Source organism: Camellia sinensis, chromosome 15 (genome assembly GCF_055761805.1).
Source record: "Camellia sinensis isolate YWXY chromosome 15, ASM5576180v1, whole genome shotgun sequence".
Classification (NCBI taxonomy): domain Eukaryota; kingdom Viridiplantae; phylum Streptophyta; class Magnoliopsida; order Ericales; family Theaceae; genus Camellia; species Camellia sinensis.
In genome coordinates, this window is record NC_138975.1 from 87,278,231 (window position 1) to 87,302,595 (window position 24,365).

The 24,365-nt window shown below is 36.8% G+C and overlaps 1 protein-coding gene across 1 annotated transcript; it reads left to right on the forward strand.

Moving 5' to 3' along the window:
* The first annotated feature begins 1,152 nt into the window (after positions 1–1,152).
* LOC145813103 (uncharacterized) lies at positions 1,153–1,605 on the forward strand. Its single transcript, XM_082908367.1, has one exon. The coding sequence runs from the start codon at positions 1,153–1,155 to the stop codon at positions 1,603–1,605; it is 453 nt and encodes a 150-aa protein (XP_082764493.1).
* The last annotated feature ends 22,760 nt before the right edge of the window (positions 1,606–24,365 follow it).

Consider the following 24,365-nt stretch of genomic DNA (forward strand, 5'->3'; position numbering starts at 1 on the left):
TGTAAGACTCTTTTTGTTGTGATTGTAAAATTTTTGTAAGCCAAGGGCTATTCGTGTATGGGCCCGGGAGACCATTGTTGTGCAACCGGGCTTAAGCCTTGGAATATGTAAGCCCTTGAAGGCATTTTATTGACTATTGGGATTGGATGTTCTACATGCTATAGATTCATGTATTCTACACCACTGAATGTATAATTTGCATGTGGGGCTATTTTGTACAAATCTTATTGATTAATGATGCAAAGGTTGGAGAATTGCTCTTATTCTTTAATGGATGTTGGTTGATGTATCTATTTCATGTTGGATAATTTTGGGAGCGTTAAAACTTGGTATCAGAGCTATCGTGTTTGAATACTTGGGGCTTGCGGGAAGTGGTTTTTTTTTTTTACCACAAATAGGTTCATTTTGCATGATTAGGAGATGTTGTGTATTTTGTGATTATGTGATAACATGCTTACATGACTATATTGGCATGGGATTTGACTTTTGGGATGTTATTTGCGCCTATTAAATTCCTTGAGGTCTTAAGAGAAGGGTACTTGATCAATACTCATTCTGTTAAGAATTCTTGATTTTTTGTGAGATGAATTTTATAACAAAAGAATAATCTGTATGTGCTTATGTGACTAAATGCTTATGCGGAGTGAAGTTAACTTATTTGTATGATAGGAAAGCATAAAGAATTGTTGTGGTCAAACGGGTGACGCCTATTGCGAGCACATTTGAGGTTAGGTGCTAAATTATTTTCTTGTGTCCCTTAATTAGGATGTCAGGAAGGGTCAAGCCCGTGGAGGTAGAGGTCGAAGACGCGGTAGGGCTCGTCGGGGTGTACGTAAAGTACTAGTACATGAAATTCTGGTGCAAGAAGAAGGGTTCGGCCAAGCTAATGTGGCCGAGCAAGTTGGGCAAACGGAAATTCCAGGTCAAGCGAGTCATGCCGCAATGGGCACCCTAGCCCGAGAGATGACCCAGGCATTGAGGGAGTCAATGAACATTTTGAGGGTAGAGAACCGAGCCCGAGAGAACACCATTGAGACAAGGGCGAGTTTCCCCACGAGGGAGTTTTTACGGGCCAAGCCGGATGAGTTCCATGGTGGCCCCGAGCCTACGAAAGCGGATGAGTGGCTCGAGCAAGCGGTGAAGACTTCTGAGATGCTTCACATCGAAGACAGTAAACTAAGAGTGACTCTTGCGAGTTACTATCTCAAGGGAGACGCGGGCCAATGGTGGAAATACGCCAAGGGTAAGGTGGAGCCGACATGGGAGGCTTTTGTGGTTGCCTTCCAAGACAAATATCTACCTCCCACTGCTAGGGAGAGATTGAGGCAAGAATTGCAAGACCTTAAACAACTTAATATGTCTGTGGCCGAGTTTGAGAAGGCCTTCACTAGGTTGTCCCGGTTTGCACCGGAATTGGTGCCGACGGAGGAACGTCGTTGGATAGAATTCGAGAAGAGGTTGAGAACTAAAATCTTGTTCAAGGTTGCCAGAAACATGATCCGAAACTATGACCATCTTGTGGAGGTGGCGGCACATGTGGAGATTACGGTGCAGGCTGAGGAAGAGAGAATTCGGGGTTCAAGATCTAGGGGCCAAGAGTCATAGAGGGATTTTAGGCCCAGTAAGAAGAACAGGGGAGACTTTTCATCTCAATCCCAACCGCAACAGTCTAAATCTACTTTTCCTTTGCCTAGTACGGGTTCGGGAAAAAGTGCATCGGGCAGCTTCTCATGCTTCAAGTGTGGCCAACCGGGTCACAAGTCCTTTTTGTGCTCGCAGAAGAGAGGATGGCAGTAGTCTTTACCACCACCACCTAACCGATCTCAGAGTCAGTCTTAGAATATAGGGGCAAGGACTCACTTGCTTCCAGTGTGGTCAGTTAGGGCACATGAGAAGAGCTTGTCCTCAGTTGGAAGGCGCATCTGGCGCATCAGGGTCAAGGCAAATGCAGAGTCACCAACAGACTCATTCAGTGTAGGGCTCACAAGCCAATCAGGAAGTTGCTTCAGCTCAGTCAGTGTAGCAGGCCTATGCTCCGAGAGATGAGTAGGTTGATCAAAGATCATAGGGGCGCGTGTATGCGGTTACCGCGCCAGAGCAGTTACCAGGATCCTCAGTTGTGAGAGGTATTTTTGTTGTGTGTAATTCTTTGGCTCATGTGTTGATAGATACGGATGCGTCTCATTCATTCAAATCTGCTACATTCGCGTCTGCATTGGGGTTAGAGATGACACGGTTAGCGTCCTCGCACAGAGTAGAGTCACCGGTTGGGGGTACACTTGATTTAGACCAGGGGTGTCATGATTGTGAGATAGAGGTTACCAGGCGTCGACTTCCTTTTGTCTTTGTATTGCTAGACATGTCGAGTTTTGATGTCATCCTAGGCATGGATTAGTTATCTTCCTATCAAGCTGTGATTGATTATTATCGTCAGAGAGTCACAGTGTATACCTCGGGTGGCGACTGTTTCTATTTTCTGGGAGACCGAGTTGATGGGGTCTTGTTATCAATTTTTGGCCCTAGTAGTAGAAGCAAACTTAGTGGCCTTCTTAGGACACTCTTGGATAGTGAGAGTGACGGAGTCCGTATCGAATTGCCAAGGGTAGTTTGTGAGTACCCGGATGTGTTTCCCGAGGACCTTACTAGTTTGCCACCCCATCGAGAGATTGAGTTCTCCATCGACTTAGTGCCTGGCACGACACCGATTTCCATGGCACCTTATAGGTTTGCACCGGCCCAATTGCATGAGTTGAAGATTTAACTCCAAGAGCTTTTAGATAAGGGCTTCATACGCCCTAGTACCTTACCTTGGGGAGCGCCGGCTCTTTTTGCGAAGAAGAATGATGGGTCGTTGAGGTTGTGTATCGACTATCGCAAGTTGAATCGAGTTACCGTTAAGAACAAATATCCATTACCTAGAATAGATGATTTGTTTGATCAACTTCGAGAGTCTCGCTGCTTCTCAAAGATAGACTTGAGGTCGGGATACCATCAGTTGAGAGTCCGGGAGGAGGACATCCAGAAAACGACATTTCGTACACGTTATGGCCACTACGAATTCCTTGTAATGCCTTTTGGATTGACTGATGCACTGGCTTCCTTTATGGATTTGATGAACCGAATTTTTTGAGAGTACCTAGACCGCTTCGTGGTAGTCTTTGTGGATGATATTTTGATCTATTCTACTTTCGAGGTGGAACGTTAGACACACCTACGGCTAGTGCTTGATTTACTTAGGGAACACCAATTGTATGCCAAGTTCTGGAAATGCGAGTTTTGGTTAACCGAGGTGAAGTTTTTGGGGCATGTAGTGTCAAGAGAGAGGGTAACAGTAGATTCTTCAAAGATAAACGCCGTGCAAGATTGGGAACAACCCAAAAATGTTTTTGAGATCTGGAGTTTCTTGGGATTGGTGGGTTATTATCGGTGTTTTGTGAGGGACTTCTCTGGACTAACCGCGCCTTTGACTAGATTGACTAGAAAGGGGGTTAAGTTTGTGTGGAGTGAGGCTTGTGAAAAGTCATTCCAAGAGCGTAAGGTTAGACTGACTACTACACCGGTCATGATAATTCCAGAAAGAGGTTTGGGTTATGCCGTTTATTGTGATGCGTCTTGGGATGGGCTTGGTTGTGTCTTGATGCAAGAGAGAAAGGTTGTGGCCTATGGGTCTAGACAATTGAAAACCCATAAGAAAAATTACCCCATCCATGATTTAGAACTAGCGGCGATGATTTTTGCCTTAAAGATTTGGAGGCATTACTTGTATGGTGAAAGATTTGAAGTTTTCTCCGATCATAAGAGTCTAAAGTATTTGTTCTCTCAAAAGGACTTGAATTTGCGCCAACGAAGGTGGATGGAATTTATGGAAGATTATGACTTCGAATTACACTATCACCCAGGAAAGGCCAATGTAGTGGCCGATGCCTTGAGTCGAAAATCTGTGGGTAGTTTGGCGAGAGTGGCCATTCGAGAATAGGAAATGCAAGGCGATATCAGTGAATTTGAATTGCATTGGGGTGACTCCAATGGGGGTGCTACTTTGTTTACCTTGAGTGCTCAACCTACCTTGATTTGTAAAGTAATAGAGGCTCAACTAAGAGACTGTGAAGTAGAGTCAATTCGTGATAGAATCTCCAACAGAAGGAAGAGAAGGGTTTGAACATCCACTCGGATTTGAGTGTACAGTTCCTAGACTGTTTGTTTGTACCAGAGTCTTATAGAGAGGAAGTGCTTCAAGAGTTCCATCACTTACGCCTTGCGGTATATCCGGGAGGCACCAAAATGTATCGAGATCTTAGCCGTCAGTTTTGGTGAAGGGGTATGTGGCGGGATGTTGCCTTATTTGTATCGAAGTGTCTTACTTGTCAAAAAGTGAAGGCCAAACACCAAAGGCCAGCGGGTTTGCTACAACCCTTGCCGATAGCCGAGTTGAAATGGGAGCACGTCACCATGGATTTTGTAGTTAGACTTCCTAGAACACAACGGGGCAATGATGTCGTTTAGGTGATTGTTGATAGGTTAACTGAGTCTACACATTTCATTCCTACGTGCACCGGTGACTCAGTTGAACATTTGGCGAAGTTGTACATCAGAGAGATAGTTTGACTTCATGGGTTCCCAGTGACCATAGTATTGGATAGAGATCCTCGTTTTACCATCCGGTTGTGGCAAAGCCTTCAAGAGGCATTGGGGACTACGTTGACCTTTAGCACCGCTTATCATCCTCAAACCGATGGGCAGTCGGAGCGTACCATTCAGATTTTGGAGAACATGCTTAGAGTATGTGTCCTTGATTTCAAGGGGCCTTGGGAGAGGCACTTACTATTGATTGAGTTTTCCCATAACAATAGTTAGCAAGCTAGCATTGAGATAGCACCATTTGAGGCCTTGTATGGCCGACCTTGTAGATTGCCAGTTTGTTGGGCTAAGGTGGGTGATGCACCATTATTGGGTCCGAAGATTGTTAGGGAGACGACCGAGAAAGTTGTTCTCATTCGAAAGAGGTTAGCTAAGGCTCAAAGTCGACAAAAGAGTTATGTCGATAAGAGGAGGCGACGATTATCTTTCGAGGTTGGTGATCATGTGTTTCTCAAAATCTCACCTACACGGGGTTTGATGAGATTTGGTAAGAGCGGTAAATTGTCTCCGAGGTTCATTAGGCCTTTCGAGATATTGGAGCGAATTGGGACAGTGGCATATCGGTTGGCTTTGCCGCCACAACTTTCGGGGGTTCATGACGTATTTCATGTGTCAATGCTTAGGAAGTATGAACCTGACCCTTCACATGTGCTTGATTGGGCTGAATTGGAGGTGGATGAGGATTGCCTCTTACGAAGAGAGACCGATTCAAATATTAGATACCCGAGAACAAGTGTTGAGAGGGAAGACTATACTGTTGGTTAAGGTGTTGTGGAGGCACCGCAGAGTTGAGAAAATGACTTGGGAACGGGAGGCGGAAGTCCGCTCCAAGTGTCCAAATTTATTTGAAAATGCTTAGTTATTTTTAATTGTAATGTTCCCTAATGTTGAGGGAAATGTGCTAAATTTGTTAACAATGTGTTGTTATGAATATTGTATCCTAAGCATGAATTTATTTTGGATAGTTATGGTTATTATCGGGAAGCTTTATTCTTGTGTAAATAATGAATGATTATTGTTGATGAGAGGGTCATGATGTTAACGGTGAAATTAGTTGAAAACTAATATTGTGAATTAAGGAAGTGATAATGTGATTTTAATCTTCTGGGAATTCCTTCGTTTGAGCAGCTGGATTTAATTTCGGGGATGAAATTTCCTATGGTGGGGAGGTTGTGATGACCCGGCTCGTGAATCGCCTCACTTTTCCTTAGTTGTGTAGATTCGGATTTTTGAAAACTCTTGTTAAAAGTTTCATTCTTATTTGTTTCTTTTCCGAAATTTCATTTGTTCTTAAAGGTACGAGATTGGATCCGGAGGGTTTCGAACCTAACTGGAAAATTCTGCACTGGGAAACTGGGCTGCACGTGCAGGGGCATGGGCCGTACATGTGGGATGGGGGCCACACGTGCGGGAGGCCAGGCCGCACGTGCGGGAAACAGAGGAGGCTTGGGGTGCATACTGGAATAAATGTAGGTGCGGGAAGGCACCGCACATGCGGGGGTAAGAGCCGCACATGCGGGAGGCACACGCTGTACGTGCGGGAGTGGGCTACGCACATGCGGGAAAAGCCCAAATCCGAGAACTCTATTTTTTTTCTCTTTTTGGTTGGGAATATCTCATATTTTTCATATATATCTCTCTCTCTCTCTCTCTAAAAATACCATATTCTTTCCCTTCTCTCTAAAAACCCTCACCGAGCACACCGAACAATTGATCCTTCTCAATCCATTGAGATTTTGAATCAAATTCTTCTCAAAGCTTGAAGAGTTAATCAAGGCCTACCTTTGGAGTGGTAGAGATCTTATTTCAACACCTTCAAATTTTAGGGTTTTCATCTCATCTTTCATCAACAAGCTTAAGGTGGGGAGATTTCTTTGAGTTATATATATATATATATATATTTATGCTAGATCTTGTTGATTTGAAAGTTTTTTTTACGATATTGAAAGTTTGGTTTCGTCTCACAAATGTTGAGGGTTTTAAAAGTGGGTTTAACCTATCTCTCTCTCTCTAAACTATTTTCTTGAGGGTTTTAAATCACATGGTAAGAGAGGTGATGTTTAGGGAGAAACCTTTTCAAAAGATAAGAGAATGTTGATTTTTGGACAAAAACCCTAGAAATTTGCGGTTGGAGAATATGTTGAGGATCCATGAAATATTATTACTACCAATGTTATTATTGGCCCTGTTTCGTAGAGCTGTGGAAAAGTGATTATAACTTATAACCTAACAGTTTATAGCTTATAACTGTGAACATAAGCTGATTTTTGACTTATAAATTAAGTTTCTCCTCCCCCACTCAAAGAATAAGTTGATTTTTGACTTACAAAAAGCTATAAGTTTTATTATTAAACTGAACCAAACACGTCAAAATAGCTTAAATTAAGCTAAAAGCTGAAATAAGCTGGAAATAAGCCCTACCAAACAGGGCCATTGTTTTCTTGTGTGTCAAATGTAATGAAGAAAAGGGACTTTCTTAACAATGTTGATGAAGGAGAAATGGTAAGGAATATGTGGAATAGTTATTTTTATTTATTATTGTTAAAATGTAGTTATTCTTGATGAATTTAAATGGATGCATGGTCATCTTGCGAATCTTACATTTGGAATGAGAAGTGGAAATTACAACCACTAATAGGATAGTGCATGGAAATTGTTGAGAATTGGAAAGATGTGCATTGCATCGATAGTTGTTGCATTGGCATTTAATTTTGATTGATCATTGTAAATCCTTGAATAGAGAAATTGAAAACTCACATTGAAAAGAAATGTTTGTGAAAATGAGAATTTATTGAATTGTTTGGGGTAAATACATTGGTAAGTCCGGATAGGGGGTGTAGATGACATTGATTAAGTTAGCCTGAGTGTCCAGGGTAAAAGACCAAAAACACGCGCGGAGTAGGTACCACGCGCCTTCCGGTTAGCTACCGATAAAGTGGGATTTTGGTAGAGCTTGTTATGCCTACTTGCAGACACCAACCTAGGGATTACCTGAGTCGTATTTACCGCCCCGTGAATTTGATGTAAAACATTTGAACTGTTGGAACTTCATATTTTTATGGTGCATGATGATTTTCAAAAGAAAAAGATATGATTTCCTTTTAACGACATAACATGGCATGAGCATTTTCAGTTCATGAGAATTGCATAAATGTATATACTTTGTTAAGAATTTCTTACTGGGCTTTGTGCTCACCCCTATGGGATTTTGGTGCAGGAAAGGATGTGGTGAACCCGCCAAACTCGGGTGTGGTAGTATGCTTTTGAGAGTGTAAGACTCTTTTTGTTGTGATTGTAAAATTTTTGTAAGCCAAGGGCTATTCGTGTATGGGTCCGGGAGACCATTCTTGTGTAACCTAGTTTAAGCCTTGGAATATGTAAACCCTTGAGGGCATTTTATTTACATTTGGGATTGGATGTTCTACATACTATAGATTTTATGTATTCTACACCATTGAATGTATAATTCGCATGTGGGGCTATTTTGTACCAACCTTATTGATTAATGATGCAAAGGTTGGAGAATTGCTCTTATTCTTTAATGGATGTTGGTTGATGTATCTATTTCATGTTGGATAATTTTGGGGGCGTTACAATGGGAAATGCTAAAAGAAACACGATGCTCTACACTATCCATCATAAGCAAGTAAATAAAAGGGAAAAAGAAATGGGGATTGGAAGACATGCACAAATATTACAAGTGTGTCCTCGCGCAGGAGGATCCAAATTAATGTCTTAGCTATTTACAAAATTTAACTAGTTATTACAAACCAAATGAAACAAATTAACTACACTAGCTAATTGTTAGAAGTTTGAACAAAGCTACTTAATTAAGTATGACATGAGATTAATTAACTAAGTTATTACAAATTCAAGGGAATTAACTCACTAATTGATAAACTAATTAACTAAAAGCTATGTAAACTAATTAAACTCGAGCGGGGCTTAAGGAAACATGCATGCCAATGCGAACATCCGCCCAAAAACACCTTTGTTTTGCTTCCAGAATTGTTTTGTCTATAGAAAATGCTTCTGTTTTGCCTCAGCTTCTGCTTTGTTTTGTAGCAAAATGACACTGCCATGCTAAAAAAAGGTGGCCGGCCAGCTAGTAAAAGTGGTCGGCCATACAGAGTGGTAGCCGGCCGACCACTAGTTTTGGGTTCTCCCTTACTACAACAAAAAAGAAACAGAGCACAAACAGAGTATTTTTCAGGGATGTTCGTCCACTCTGCCTCTCCTTATCATCAACCAGATCAAAGGAGGGATAGGCTTGATTTTGCAAACCATCAATCGTCGCAAATTCATTGCGTGATAACTTATGAATCAAGGGATACAATCTCAATAAATGGTAATGAAAGACTCACAAAACCCCCTCCCTATCATGTGATTGATCAAGGAGGGTGGTTGACATTGATTTTTGAACCATTTTCATCACTAAGAGTATGAAATGACTCAAGACTCGATAGATTCAATTAACATCTGATTGAACCCAAACCATTTTTATTATCTTTTTCCATTTTAGCCCCAATTTTATTGCCTCTTTTACTTAGAGAAAAGTGTCAAACAAGAAGTTGTTTTGGGCATGAGAGAGAGGTAATGCCCTGATAATGAACCTTTGAAGAGATTAAACTATTTAGCATTGAAGGGTCTCTTTTTCAAGCTTAGACAACATTCGGTTGAAACAACTCTCAAAGAAATAAAAAGCTAAGAAAGGAGGGAGGTTGCATAGGTGATTATGCATGAACACATGTATGAAAAGCATGAAATAAATGCTATCCACTCAAATAGGTTGATGGCTAAGGCCTAAACCACCAAACCAATGAGGACACCTACACTACAAGCATGCTATACAAAGCATAAATGAAATAAACAACCTAAAACTATCCTAAAATAGCTAAAAATTGTGCTACATGGAAAAGCTTGAAAAAGTTAGCTAAAACAATGGAGAAATTGAGCTAGTAAACAAGCATAAGGAGGGGTGGCTAACCCTTCATTTTTTAGACTTCAAAACTACATTTTTAGCCTCTGAAAATCAGTGGTAAAAATTTGAAAAATAGATGGGAAACACGAGGGAAAAAGCTTGGAAAATAAGGTTCAAAGAATGGTGGTTAACCGCTCCACCTTTGATAGCTTTAAGCCACAAGTTTTAGCCTATAAAAATAGTCCAAAAATAGTATAAAAATAGTAAGAAAAGAGAAGGAAGAAGTAGTGTAAAGATAGTCAAAGTTATCTCTTTTGAAGAGGAGTGACTCTTTTGTTCACAAACCACAAGGTATTCACTCTCAAGGGCTGAGATTTGAGCTTAAGAACCTCAGCAAGAAGAGCCAAATTTTTGGTTTAGGAAGTGTAGAGAAAGTATGTAGGTAGCAAGATAGAGAGAGACAGAGAGAGAGAGAGAGAGAGAGAGAGAGAGAGAGAGCTATACAAGTTTTGGAGTCTTTTGGAATTTTTTCTAACCTAAAACCAAGAGGGAATGTGATAACCCAACCTGTAATAAACGTGATTACGCATGTGATTATATATTTAAGATGAATTTTTATGTTAATTATGCGAGTTCTTATGTGATTATGACTTTATATATATGTTGGGTGTAGAAAAATCTATCGCAATTGGAACCTTGAACTAAAAATTTATAGCCTTAGAGGCGCTAGAAACCAAAACCGACCTTACATCTGTGTTTAGCATTATTTTTAGAGCCTGCGGTGAAATTTGGTAAAATTTCTATTCGTGATGAATTAATTGAATTTAATTAGCATAAGCCTTACATTAAGCCAACCACATCATGTACAAGATTTTATGTTTAATTGATTAAGGAGATTTGGATTCTAATTGATTGTTACTCTAAGGTAATTTGGGATTTATGAGAATCTTGGAGTCTGATTCCTATTTGATTTTAATAAGGATTTATTTTGAAATGCGAAATTGAAAGCCTAAATGGCTCAAGAGAATATAATTGGTAAATTGAATTATTTTAATTTCGAGTATCAGACCGTATTGGAGTTTAATTAAATATTCGATTCAGATTTGTAAAATTGAGATTTGATTAATTGGGTCCGAATTGGAGTTAATTAAGTTATGAGAATTGAGAATAAAGGTTATTATGAATTAAATTTATTTATGAGGTATTCAATTGAGTATGTAATTTATTGACGAAGATTTTGAAGTTTAATCTGAAATTGAAGGCCTTAATGATTTAAAAAACCAAAATTGAGGATGGAAATAAGTTTAATTTAATATTTGGGGCCTTTTGGGAGTTTGATTAAAAATCTGATTCAGAGTGATAAATTTAAATATAATTAATTAGACTCTAAAAGAAGTCAATTAGATAAATTAAATTATGTGAGATTTATGATTAATTTAATTATGTGTTAATCAAGATTTAATTTTTGATTAACTAGAAGAATTGAGTGATAATCGTAATTACTTAGGCATTAAAAGTGATCAATTAAGTTAATATGTAATTAGTTCTCCTGCTCAAAATTTATTAAAATACTAGTGTATGCCTTAGAAAGTTGGAGAGCCTAATTGGCTCTAGCTTTTGTATATGGCAAAGAAAAGTAGTGCAATAAAACTTTGTGCTGGAAGCTCACTAAAATAGCCAAGAGAGAGAGAACCGAGAAAAAGAGAGAGAGCATCGAGAGTGAGAGTGAGAGTGAGAGTGAGAGTGAGTGAGAATGAGAATGAGAAAGAAAGAGAGATGGTTCAAGTCAGCACCTATTTGCTGGAAATGTAGAAATAGAGCTAAGGAAAAGCAAGGGCAAATGAAGAAAAGAGAAGAGACTCAAGAAATTCAACCATTGAAGACTTAAAGTAAGAAATTGAAACTTAGATTTTATAAATAATTTAACTAAAATCTGAAATTAAGAAATAATTGGGTTCAATTCCATGTAAATAAAAAGAAAATGAGCAAGATGATGAAGAAATCGAGTTAAGTTCAAATTTATGGAAGTTAAATTGGGAATTAATTATGTTGAGTTTGATTTTTGTAGTCTTACATGAGTTTGAGTCTAATCTCTACATGCATGAACATATTCTTCAATTTTGATACTCTAATTGTACATGCATCATAGATTTCTTGGAATTGATTTCATGTTTTGATGAAATAAGAACTAAGCTTTGGCAAATTATGAGTTTATGAACAAATGAGTTCAATTTTTAAATTAAAGGAGTTTTGATGTAAATAATTTAAAATTGATCATATTTTATTGATTAATTAAGAGTTTGTGTGTTTTTAGACAAACCATGTATGAACCCAAGTTTTGAGATTATATTTTGAGAGTTTAATTCATGTTTTAAAATTTGTGAGTTTGGAATTGGGCTTGATATGAAGAACATGAATTAAATTTAAATTTGGACAAATATGGAAATAAATTATAAATTATATTTGAGAATCAAAAATTAGTTTGATTTTGAATTAAATTTCATACATGCAGATATTTTTGAAAGGGCTCTATAGCTTCAATTTATGTTTCATAAAATAAAGAAAGATGATTTTTAAAACATGGAGAATTTGGCACCAAATCACACATGCATACATAATTTTGTTGAATCTCATGAATTTGAGTGTCATTTCCATCATTTGAGATGAAATTAGTGTATACATTTCACATGCATGCACAACCCATGAAAATATAGAATTTATGTGCATAAGTTATGAAGTTATGGAAATGAATTTGAAATGATTTGGGCTTGTATGATGAATCCTTTGAAATTTGAGCTTCAAATCTTGTAGAATTGGCATTATATCATGTTAGAAGTTGTATGGTTGATATATGGGACATAACATGTAAGTTGTATCATTTAAAGTTATGTTTTGAAGTACAAACAATATTTTAGAAAACCCATAAATCGACTTCATCGCTCGAGCGGAGAAGTTGTCGCTCTAGTGTAGAATGCAAGCAACTGGTATTTTTGCAGACCAAGGGGTGCGCTCGAGCGACCAATGTTGCGCTCAAGCGAAGAACCCTATATCAGAAAATTTTGAAAAGCTATTTCATATGTCGATTTCCATTCTCTTTCACTCTTAAGCACTCTTAGGCATGTACTAAGCATTATAAATGAACTATAGAGTTAGAAAGAGCCTAAGAGAATTAAACGAATTAAAGAATGAAATGGATTGTTTTGTGACCTGATTTCTATGTGTATTATGAATTGTGTAGAGTCAATTACAAGGGTGAATCAGGCATCTGAACACTGTGAGTAATATCTTAGTAAATATATTTTCAAGTATGTTATTTTCCAAATGCTACTTCTGTATAAACTCCATGGATTTGTTGATTTGAATTACGAATGAGTATTCTATATGCCTAATTTTTGTATAAGACTCTGTCAAGAATATGATTTAGGCCCAAGGCCATTTGGTATGTGATAAGAGTATGAATTGAGCCTGAGGCCGTTTGATACGTTTGATATGTCTAGATTGGGCCAAAGGCCGTTTGAATATTACGATGGACCAAAGGCTGTTTGAATATTATGATGGGACAAAGGCCGTTTGAATATAACGATGGGCCACAAGTCGTTTGAATATAATGATGGGTCAAAGGCTGTTTGAATATTATGATGGGCTAAAGGCCGTTTGAATATAATAATGGGCTAAAGGCTGTTTAATATGATTAGGCCAGAAGCCGTTTGATATGATTAGGCCCGAGGCTGTTTGATATGATTGGGCCAGAGGCCATTTGATATAGTTGGGCTAGAAGCCGTTTAATATGATTGGGCCCGAGGCCAGTTGATGTAAATGAATTGGGCCGAAAGCCGTTTGAATATTATGATGGGCCAAAGGCCGTTTGAATGAAAAGGTGCCCATGCACATGAATATGAATATACGCATAAATACGAATATGGAAATAATGGACCTGGGGTCATTCTAATTTGATTTATATGTAATATGTATTAATGTGATTTACTTGATTAAGAATCTAATTCATACAGCCTCTTTACTTTGGTATTATTCACTGGGCGTTAGCTCACTCTTTGTATATATATGTAGGTGAGTAAGTTGAGGATCAACATTAGAGTTTGCCCCGGAGTCTGCCTCTTTGTCAAGCCACCCAAGAAGTGCCTTTGTGTCGAGGGGCTTTATTTCATTTTTTTAGGCTTGAGTTGGTCTTTGTATTTTGTTAAGAGTCCTCTATGAAGTGTGTGAGATATGTTATAAAATATGTCTTCATACATGTATATATAAGTGTGTTAAAAGTGTTTTAATTGCTACAGTTGATCATGTACGCATAGCTCAAGGGACAACATTATTTTTGCTTCCGCTTCAGGCCCCAATTATACTCAAATATTTTGAATTTTGTCTTTGAGGCCATAGGTAATCTGTGGATTACGGGCTGGTTATGACGCTAAACCTATAGGGACGGTTTTGGGTCGTGACAGGGAAGGTCTTCTATATATAGAAAAACATGTTACTATCTCGAAAATATCGATATAGAGATAGCTAGTTCAATGCATGCACCTGTAGGGACAGCTGGGACAGCTGGCAGCAAAATATTTGTTCTACTGGAACAACTGATCGGCCAGCCACTAAGGGGAGGTCCGGCCACTAAAATTGGCCCATGGGGAAACCTAGTTGGTCGGCCAAGGACTTTTACGGTCGACCACGAAAAGTGGCTGGCCAGTCACAAAAATCTCTTTTCAAGCCCGACTTCAAATGGGCATATCTGTCTCATCTGGACTTGGTCTTAGGTGATTTTTGAGTCTAAATTGAAACCCCGGAAGTCTACTTTCCAATAGTTATGGCCTCACATATAAATTATAAGTGTACAAAGAGATATGCCTAATTTAGTGAAGGCTGCTCATTTCTCTCTTAACGGTTTGATGCCCAACTTTTTCCCCAACTAGTTTTCTTTACTCCGCTCCTATTACCCCCAACTCCAAACCTATAAATAAGATGTTTTTAAAGATTTTTCAAAGAGTTCACCTCCCTTCCACTTATGTCCACTTTGTCCTTACTCGGTTTACAGAAAAGTGCAATATTTTAAATGAAATGCGAGTCTCGGAACATCGTAGAATTATTTGAAAAAAATATTTTGAAAAAGAGGGTTTTAAGGTCTAAAATAGTTTTGGTAAAAATGGGGAGTAAGGTTGGGATTAGAAACTCAAAACTGAAGCTTTCTGCTGAAGAACTTGAGTGGTTGTACAGCGTTACTTTCATCATCGAGTGATCAACCTGAGTTACCCAAGTCTTAAGAGCGGTCGAAAATTGGGAGTCTACACTGGACCTCACTCCAAAAGTGTTTGTTCAAATAAAAAGATGAAACAAAGCATGAGCAAATCCCAAATACATAGAATTTCCATTTAAACAAAGCAAAAGACAACTATTGATATGAATTTCCTGACCTAAAATCTGTAGACAAATGAGGACAAAGCTCTCAAGAATTAGAATTAGGATTATATATCTCAATAGCAAATCTATCCTCAATATCAATCAACTCACCAATGAACCTAACACAACCAATAACAACAAATTGAGACAACCCAGATGGGTGATCACTGAACACATCTACAAGAGGATTGCAGTGGGAGAACTGGAGAGGGGGAGTTTCTTGGCAAACCCCTTTGAGAATGGGGGTGAGGCCATCAGAAACAGATCGTCCAAAGATGTTAAGCAGGCTCCAACAACTTCTAGATCTCCGGTGACAGTGGTAGTAGAGTGGGAGAGAGAAATGATTGTTGTGGAGAGATCAAAAACCCTAGAGAGATAGAAGGAGAAAGAGAGAGAGAGAGAGAGAGAGAGAGAGAGAGTAGAGAGTAGAAAGAATAAGAGTGTGGGTGTGATATATGGGTGTGGATGAGGGATTTTAGACTACAAAAAAAAAAAATAAAAAATACTGCGGACCTCTTCCATTACTAAAAGTTAGAGAGGAATGATAAACTAAATATCCCCATTAAATAAACCGAAATAGAATGTAACACATGCCTAACCAACACCTCCTGCCAACAAAATTCAAAAGATCAATTGATGTTTAGTAATTAAGAATTTCACTTTTTTCTGTTAATTTTGTTAAATATATTTTTTTGGTCAATAAAATATTTATAATTTCTACAACTATAAAAAAATCATATTTTAAATAAATCTCAATGAATGTATTTGTTAATTTATTCAAAATATTATTTTATTTTGTTTATTTATTCTTTTGAGTAAAAGTGAAATGCATAGATATATTAAAAACATTACCCCTTAGACCATCTCCAATGGTTACTCAAACCTGTTATCAAAATTGAATTTGATGAAAAATGGCTCTTTTTTCTACTCCAACGGTTTCATCAAATAGATATCAAATCTAGGATTTCACTTTTCTTTCATCAAACTAAGGACCAATGTGTCTTTCATCAAATCAATGTTCATAATCGTTTGATTTGTCCCACTAGATGTCCTTCCGAATGACTACTTCAAGGAAAAAATTTGTCAAAAAATTACACTGGCCGGTCGCCCCCCCTATGACCACCTCAAGGAAAAAATTTATGAAAAATTTACATTGGCCGGTCGACCGGCCAGACATCCGCCCGATCGATCGGTATTTTAATGAAACTTCAAAAACCTCTATTGGAGCACTTGATATCAAATGAAATTTTTTCTCAAATTTGGTAAACAATTTGATGCACCATTAGAGATGCTCTTATTGAGGCTGCTTTTGTCATCCATTATGGGTTGTTTGCACCAAAACAACTACATGTCTGTCACAGCACCGTGCTGTGATAACATGCCCCCCTAATTCAAAGGACGGTGTTCGTTACAATAAAAAATTGAAAAGTTTGAAATTTAAAAAAGAAATTACATTTCCGTCAAATTAGACTAATCATCCCTATAAATTACATCAAATCTCTGTCAACCAAAAACATACAAATCAACAAATAGATAACGAAAAATGACAGTAAATTAAGATAAGCAACAATCAGATCTAGACTAGCGAAATGTGACACAGAGAGAGAACCAAATGACAACAATCGTTTTGAGTGAATAAATCACGTTCAAAATTGGATTATGATAAAGATTGAAAGATCGATGGTGGTGACGACGATTTTGAGCGAAAAGTGGCAATGATGATGATAGTAGATGTTGTTGGAAGACAAATAGAACTTGAGAGGTGAAATGTGTTAGTAGGGGTAGCCACAGGGGCAGGTTTGGGACGGGTTTGTCATTGCCTGCCCTTGCGGATACCCGATACTCGCGGATACCTGGTCACATTTCAAATTGCCAAAAAAATTGAGAACCATTTAAATCTTTAACACACTAAATAATTTCCTATAACAAATAAGTGAATGACAGTTTGGCTTCTTATTTATTTTTATTTATACAGAACTATAGAATTGTAGTATTCCTTTCTTATATTTAATTATATTATATACATAGATATTATTTATATATGGTCGGGTTTGGATCGGAGGAGACGATACCTGTCCCACCCTATCTCTGTTGCGGGTGACCAAAATTTAATCTACAACCGTCTCATATAAGTGTCGGGTCGAGTAAAATCCATCCCATTCGAGGCGGGTATGAGCGGACCCCACGGGTCAGACTAAAATGGTCATCCGTATGTGTTAGGGGGAGAGAGGGAGAGAGAGAGAGAGAGAAAGAGAGAGAGAGCTAATGATATTCATATCCAAATCTCACCGACCATTTTCAGCGACTCTCCAATAGTGACAGTAGATGTAATTTAGGTAGTGTCAAAAGCAGAGACAAAGAGATAGAGGAACATGATAGAGTGTTCTAGAGTTTTTTTTATATGGTTGTAGGGATAGTTTGATCCGTTTATGTCAAACTTTTTTTCCTTAATAATCTTCTATAATTTGAAATTCTAGAGATTGTAAAGCAAAGGGTATGTTTGGTAACGTTTACATTTTATTTACAAAATTTTTATAAACTGATTTTTGTTTATTTTTAGAAAAACATAAACTACAAACGCGTTTGGTAATTGACAAAATATTTTAAAAAATTTAAAAATATAAAAATGAGTGAGAAATGGCAAGTGGTGGCAAGTGGCGGCGGAAGACGGTGGTAGAAAGTGGTGACGGTGGGTGGTGGGTAGCTGGTGGTGGTAGGTGGTGGCGGGTGGGTGACGGTGGCGAGTGGTGGGTGGTAGCAAGTGGGTGGTGGTGCCAGGTGGATGGCGGATGGCGGGTGGTGGTGGCGGGTAGGTGGCGGGTGGTGGTGGTGGTGGTGGTGGGTGGGTAGGTGGGTGACGGTGGCGGGTGGTGAGTGGTAACGAGTGGGTGGTGGTGGCAAGTGGGTGGCGGATGACAGGTGGTGATAAGTGGTGGCGGGTGGGTGGTGATGGTGGGTGGATGGGTGGTGGGTGGTGATGGTGGATGGGTGGGTGACAGTGGCGGGTGGTGGGTGGTAGCGAGTGGGTGGCAGGTGGGTGGCGGATGGCGGGTGGTGGCGGGTGGTGGCGGGTAGATAGCGGGTGGTGGTGGTGGTGGGTGGTAGGTGGTAGCAAGTGGGTGGTGGCGGGTAGGTAACGGGTGGTGGTGGTGGGTGCGTGGGTGACGATGGCGGGTGGTGGTGGTGGTGGGTGGTGGTGGCAGGTGGGTGGCGGGTGGGTGATAGGTGGCTGGTGGTGGTAGTAGGTGGCAGGTGGTGGATGGTGGTGGCAGGTGGGTGGTGAGTGGTTGTGGCAAGTAGGTGGCGGGTGGTGAGTGGTAGCGGGTGGATGGCAGGTGGGTGGTGGTAGTGGTGGCGAGGGGTAGATGGTGGTGGCGAGTGGGTGGCAGGTGGGTGGTGGCTGGTGGTTGGTGGTGGCTGGTGGCGGCGACGGGGTGGTGGTTGGTGGTGGTAGGTGGGTGGTGGGTGGTGGTGGCAGGTGGTGGTGGGGGGTAGGTGGTGGTGGCGGAAGACGGTGGTGGAAAATGGTGACGGATAGTGGCTAGTGTTGGGTGGTAAAAAAAAAAAAAAAAACTGAAAACTCAAAATGGAAATACATTTTTTGTGTTTTCATTTTTTGGCCAAATTTATAAACTGAGACTACTGATTTATAAATCAAAAATTTTACCAAACAAGTTTTTATTTAAGTTTTTAAAATTTTTATAAATATAAACAAAAAACTGAAAACGTAAGTGTTATCAAACGATACCAAATTGTTTGTATTCTCAAACTAGAATGGTAAAAGTAATTAATAATTAAATGAAAAAAAAATGTCACAACTTAAAAAAACGAAAATGAAAATCAATCTATCCTAGCTAAATATATTTATGAAAATATTTTGTTTTAAATTTTAACTTAATTGCCCACCAGACAACTACTTGGCTCTATGCAACAGTGAACTTAATTGGCCACCAGACAACTACTGGGCCCTATGCAGCAGTGGGGGCTAACAATGGACTTTATTAAGTTTTTAAAATTTATTTTTTTTAATTTAAAAATTACTTGGCTGTAAAAATATAAAAATATAAAAACTAGTTTCTTATAAATTTACTATTTTTGCCCATTTTGAGAAGTGTTTTTTTTTTTTTTTTCTGCCTTATTGTTTTTTTCAAATGTGTAAAAAAAATAAAGAGGTAATGTGATTTAAACAAATTAATAAAGCAACAAACTGACTTTTTTTGGCCTTCCTAACAGAGGTTTTAGTGTTGAAATAATTTTTTAAAATTTAAAAATATTTTGTATACTATTATAAAAAATAATAATAGTAATAATTTGAGAAAATCAATTCCAAAAATTAAAGGGGGATTTGGTGATAGTCCCCTCACTATCTAATTTGTCTTTCAAAATGACAAGAATTATATAAGTACTTTCAAAATCCCCTAATATTTTAAAATTTGTTTTTTTTACCATATTACCATCATAAAATTTTACTCTGTATGAAAGTAAAATTTTACTCTGTATAAAAGTAAAATTTTACACTCTGAAACTAAAAGTAAAATTTTACTCTGTATAAAAGTAAAATTTTACTCTGAAAAACGAGTAAACTGTGAGACTTTGAAGCTAAAAGTAAAATTTTACTTTGTATAAAAGTAAAATTTTATTCTGAAAAACTAGTAAAATGTTACTCTACACAAAAGTAAAATTTTACTCTGTATAAAAGTAAAATTTTACTCTGATTCTGCCAAATGAAAAAACAGAACAATAGAACTAGAGTAAAATTTTACTCTGATTCTATCAAATGAAATTTGATAAAAAAAACAACAAAAATAAATCAAAAACAAAACAAACAAAAACAAAACAAATTAATCAACAAATCAACATATCTAATTGAGAAGAAAAACTTCTAAAACTCGATCAATAATTACAAATTTCAATGAAAAGAATACATATATTCAACAACACTCATACACACAAATATATATATATATATATATATATATACATATATTCTCAAAATCTTGAATGAGGAATGTAACGGCTGCGAGATCTTCAAATTTGGAGATCGTCTTCATCGATTTTGTGAAGTATGATCGATTTGGAGATCATCTTCATCGACTACGAGCCCAGATTTCAAATTTTTCATACGCATGATACTATATATATAAGGGTAATATTGTGATAAAAAAAATAGAAATTATAAAATGTCCTTATTAAGATAAGTATTTCTTACTCATGGACTTTTTGAAAAAAAATTAATTGAATTATCATTTACCCTAATAAAAAAAGCCCAAAACGGGGTTCCACCAAAAATCCCAACACTAAACCAAATAGAGTCGCAAACCCGACCGGGCAAAAGATATCCGGAGAAACGAATGAAAATGGGTCTGAAAATTGGAGGGCAAGCAAGTAGAGAGACGGTAAATGGGAAGGAGCTGATAAGTTACTTGTGAATTGGTAGAGAACTGCCATGTGAAGAACCAACTAATAGTTCTGACTGGACTCATGAACTGTGGGAGACATCGATCCAATTATACGATTATTCTCCAACGTATAATATATGCATATGGAAATTGTTTGGGATCCTAGTTGGGAGACCCCGCCATTTTCACAGTGATGTGAACCAATAATGTGTTTGTATTTTATTATTTTATTTATTTTTCTCTTTCTTACTTGAACCAATCACAAATGAGTGGAGGTTATGATAATTTTTTATAAAGATCTGAATCATTACTGATATATATATATATATATATATCTATTTTATTATATAAAGAAACCGCTGTGATGATGTTGACACTTTTGTCACATATTTTTGGATTTTCCCAAAATAACTATGTAGTTGTTGATGTTTATATAAAAACCAAAATGACAAGACTTGAAATCAAAATCGAGTTTGGCAAAGTAAGCCCTTACACTTAAGCAATAAATATTATATGTGTATTTTTTTTTTCTTTTTATCATTATTCCTATATTATTATATTTTTAATAATTGTACAAGAATTGCGTCATTAGTCTACACTATTATTAAGTGAAAGTCTAAAAACTTATTCTCCTCATGTCATGTGACAATTGGTTTCCTTATGTTGGACAACTTTATATATGTTAAAATAAAATAAAAAATTATTATACACAATGTAAGTAAGTTTTAAACATAAGACTTGAATTTCATCAAGAACATAGTTATCACTTAAATAATATATTTTTTATTATTATACGTATCGTGTGTGTCACTTGCTAATATATATATTCAAAGCTCTATCTCTCTCATGGGCAGGGGCGGAGGGAGCATGTGACCAGGGGGGTCACGTGCCCCCCCTGGATTTTGAGATATTTTTTTTTTCAACATAAAAAAAAATATTTTAAATAAAAAATTATAAAATATTATTAGAGTGAAATGTCAATAACATTGTAAAAATTATGAAAATAATAATGGTTATTTTAATTGAAAATATAGAGATTATTATAAATAAACCATATTAGTTATGAAAATTTTTGAATTTAACGGCAATGTTATTATTAGTGATATGCAAGTATAAGTAATCTCATTATAAAGATATGAAATTTATTAGATTGTTAATTATATTTGACATGTGAGGTTCACTCTTTATGCGTTTATTTACCATTAGTGGATGACATCACATACCAATGGTGACGTGGTATTACCATTATATTGAATTTTTAATCAAATTTTTTTATCAAAAAATAATTTATCATTATATAATTTATTTTAAGGCTTATATCCATTTTTTTTCTTTGTGTTGTCCATGATACACTAGTTACAAATAACATTCAGCTTGTTTGTTTCTAGTTTTCAGAAAATTTATTATTTTATTTTTCGTATTTTAATGTTTTGAATGAATTTTTTTAATATTTTAAGCAATTTTTTAATTTTAGATACACCTAACATAAATACACTTAAAAAGTATAATAATTGTAAAAAAAATATTTAAAAAATACATTAAATGCCAAAAATAATTAATAAATAAATAAATAAATAAATAACTAAATAACGAAAATTCAGTATATTTTTTGTATTTTTTTGTATTTATTAATTTTTTACAAATATTTTACTATTTAGATACATCTAAGTAAGGTGCATCTAAAAAAGTAAAAAAATTACTTAAAATTCAAAAAATATTTACTAAAAACAAAAAAATACGAAAAAATAAAAAAACTCAATTTTCAAAAAACTGAATTCAGAAAACTAAAATCAAACACACTAATTATTATTATTATTTTTTTTTATGTTTCTTGATATCAATCATAAAAATTTGTGTGAAATACTTTTGTAAAAATTATTGTAATTAATAAGTGTCCCCCTAATTTAAGTTTCTGGCTCCGCCACTGCTTATGGGTGCTGATTTTGGTTGGATTGGGTACATGACAGTGACAGTTTGTATTGGGTTTTTACCCTCATTTGTGTCCTTCATCAAATGGAAAATCCTGCTATATCTAAATGCACACCCACATATATATATATATATATAGATGTATATATATGTTTGTATAAGGGGAGTGTTGGATACAACACAATAACAACACTTGAACCATACACAAATGTAGTGGGTTAGGTTTATTATTTTCTGACACTTAGATAAATAAATACAACCTACTAACACGATTATTAAATAAGTTAATGTTAGTGTCGAATCTACATAATATAAAGTTGATATAAATAATCTATTTAATGGTAAATTACTAACACATTTTAATGTTATTTTCACTAATGGGGTCATGACAATTAATTTTTTTTTATTTTTTAATGTAATTCCATCTTGCTAATAAAAAAGATATGTACAATAGGATTTTAATATTTTTAATTGAAGATAACGTATTTTTTGTCCACTATTTTAGAGTTAATCTAGTAAAAAAAAATATAATAATAGGATATAGTTTTTGTAAATTAGGAAAATGGAATTGAGTTAAAATCAAATATTTATATGAATAGTTTCATTAGAGATTGGTTTCATTAATTTAACTTGTGGAGTCCATACACTTACTATTTTTAACTAAGGGTGAAAATTGTTGGCACAACACAAACTGAAAATGACAAAATGTGATAACACAAAATAATAAATAAGTTGGGTTAGAGTTTAGGTAATTCTGACACGAAATCCGAAATGACATGGTACAAACATGACCTAACATGACATGACGCCCAACCCTATGTAGGATGTACTTGAACAACCTGCTGTAAATATTTTGATTGAGTTTAAACTGAAAATAGTTTTTGTATTACATTGTTTCCATGACTATTATATTCTATTTATACATGGTATGAGATAAGGATAGATACAAATAATGATAAGGATAGAATCATGGATGTATATCTGATATGGGAAGCATATCTCAACAACCCCCCTCAAGCGAAACATTACAATGAGCGAATTTGCACCTTGTCCCGAAAGAAAAGAAAGGATTGGGAAGGTAATCCTTTAGTAAAAATATTGGCGATCTGATCTTTGGTAGAGATAAATTAAATTTGGAGATCCTTACGAGCAACCTTGTCCTGGACAAAATGAAAATCAATTTCAACATGTTTGGTCCGCGTATGGAAGACCGGATTGGCAGACAAGTAGGTGGCGCCAAGATTATCACACCTGAGAATTGGGGAAGAGGATAATCGAATGCCAAGATCAGTGAGTAAAGATTGTAGCTAAGAAATTTCGGCAGAAGCATCAACCAAGGCTTTATATTCAGACTCGGTAGAGGATCGCACCAGTGTCCGTTGCTTAAGATAGATTGCATAACCATCGGTGGCCTAGCGATCATCAATAGAACTAGCCCAATCGGCATCGGAAAAAGCCTGAAGACGGGTAGAAGAAGTGGGTTGAAGTAAGAGACCATAATGAGAGGTATCTTTGAGGTACTGAAGGATCCGTTTGACAACCCGCCAATGGTCTTCGGTGGGAGAGTGCATAAATTGGCATACTCGGTTGACGGAGAAGGAAATGTCCGAGTGAGTAAGAGTAAGATATTGCAAGGATCCGACCATTATATGATAATGGGAAGGGTCCTTCACAGGAGTGCTAGTTGCTGAAGTGAGCTTGGTGGTAGTAGAAAAAGGTGTTTGAACGGGCTTGGCAAGCAGCAATCCTGATTTATGGAGGAGATCCAGGATGTATATGCGTTGGGAGAGCAATAGACCGTGAGAGTGTTTGCAAGCTTCAATGCCCAAGAAGTAATGCAAAGCACCAAGATCTTTGGAGGAGAACTCACGGCTTAGTTTATGAATAAGTTGCTGAAGAGAAGAGGTGGAATTGCCGGTAATGAGGATATTGTCAACATAAATAAGAATGTAAATCACAATACCATCATGTCGATACACAAACAACGAGCTATCAGATTTTGAGGCTGTGAATTGAAGCTGAAGCAAGAAATCCGTGAGACGAGAGAACCACGCACGCGGAGCCTGTTTCAA

Coding starts and splice junctions, on each gene's coding strand:
- LOC145813103 (XM_082908367.1), top strand. CDS start 1,153: ATGCTTCACATCGAAGACAGTAAACTAAGAGTGACTCTTGCGAGTTAC.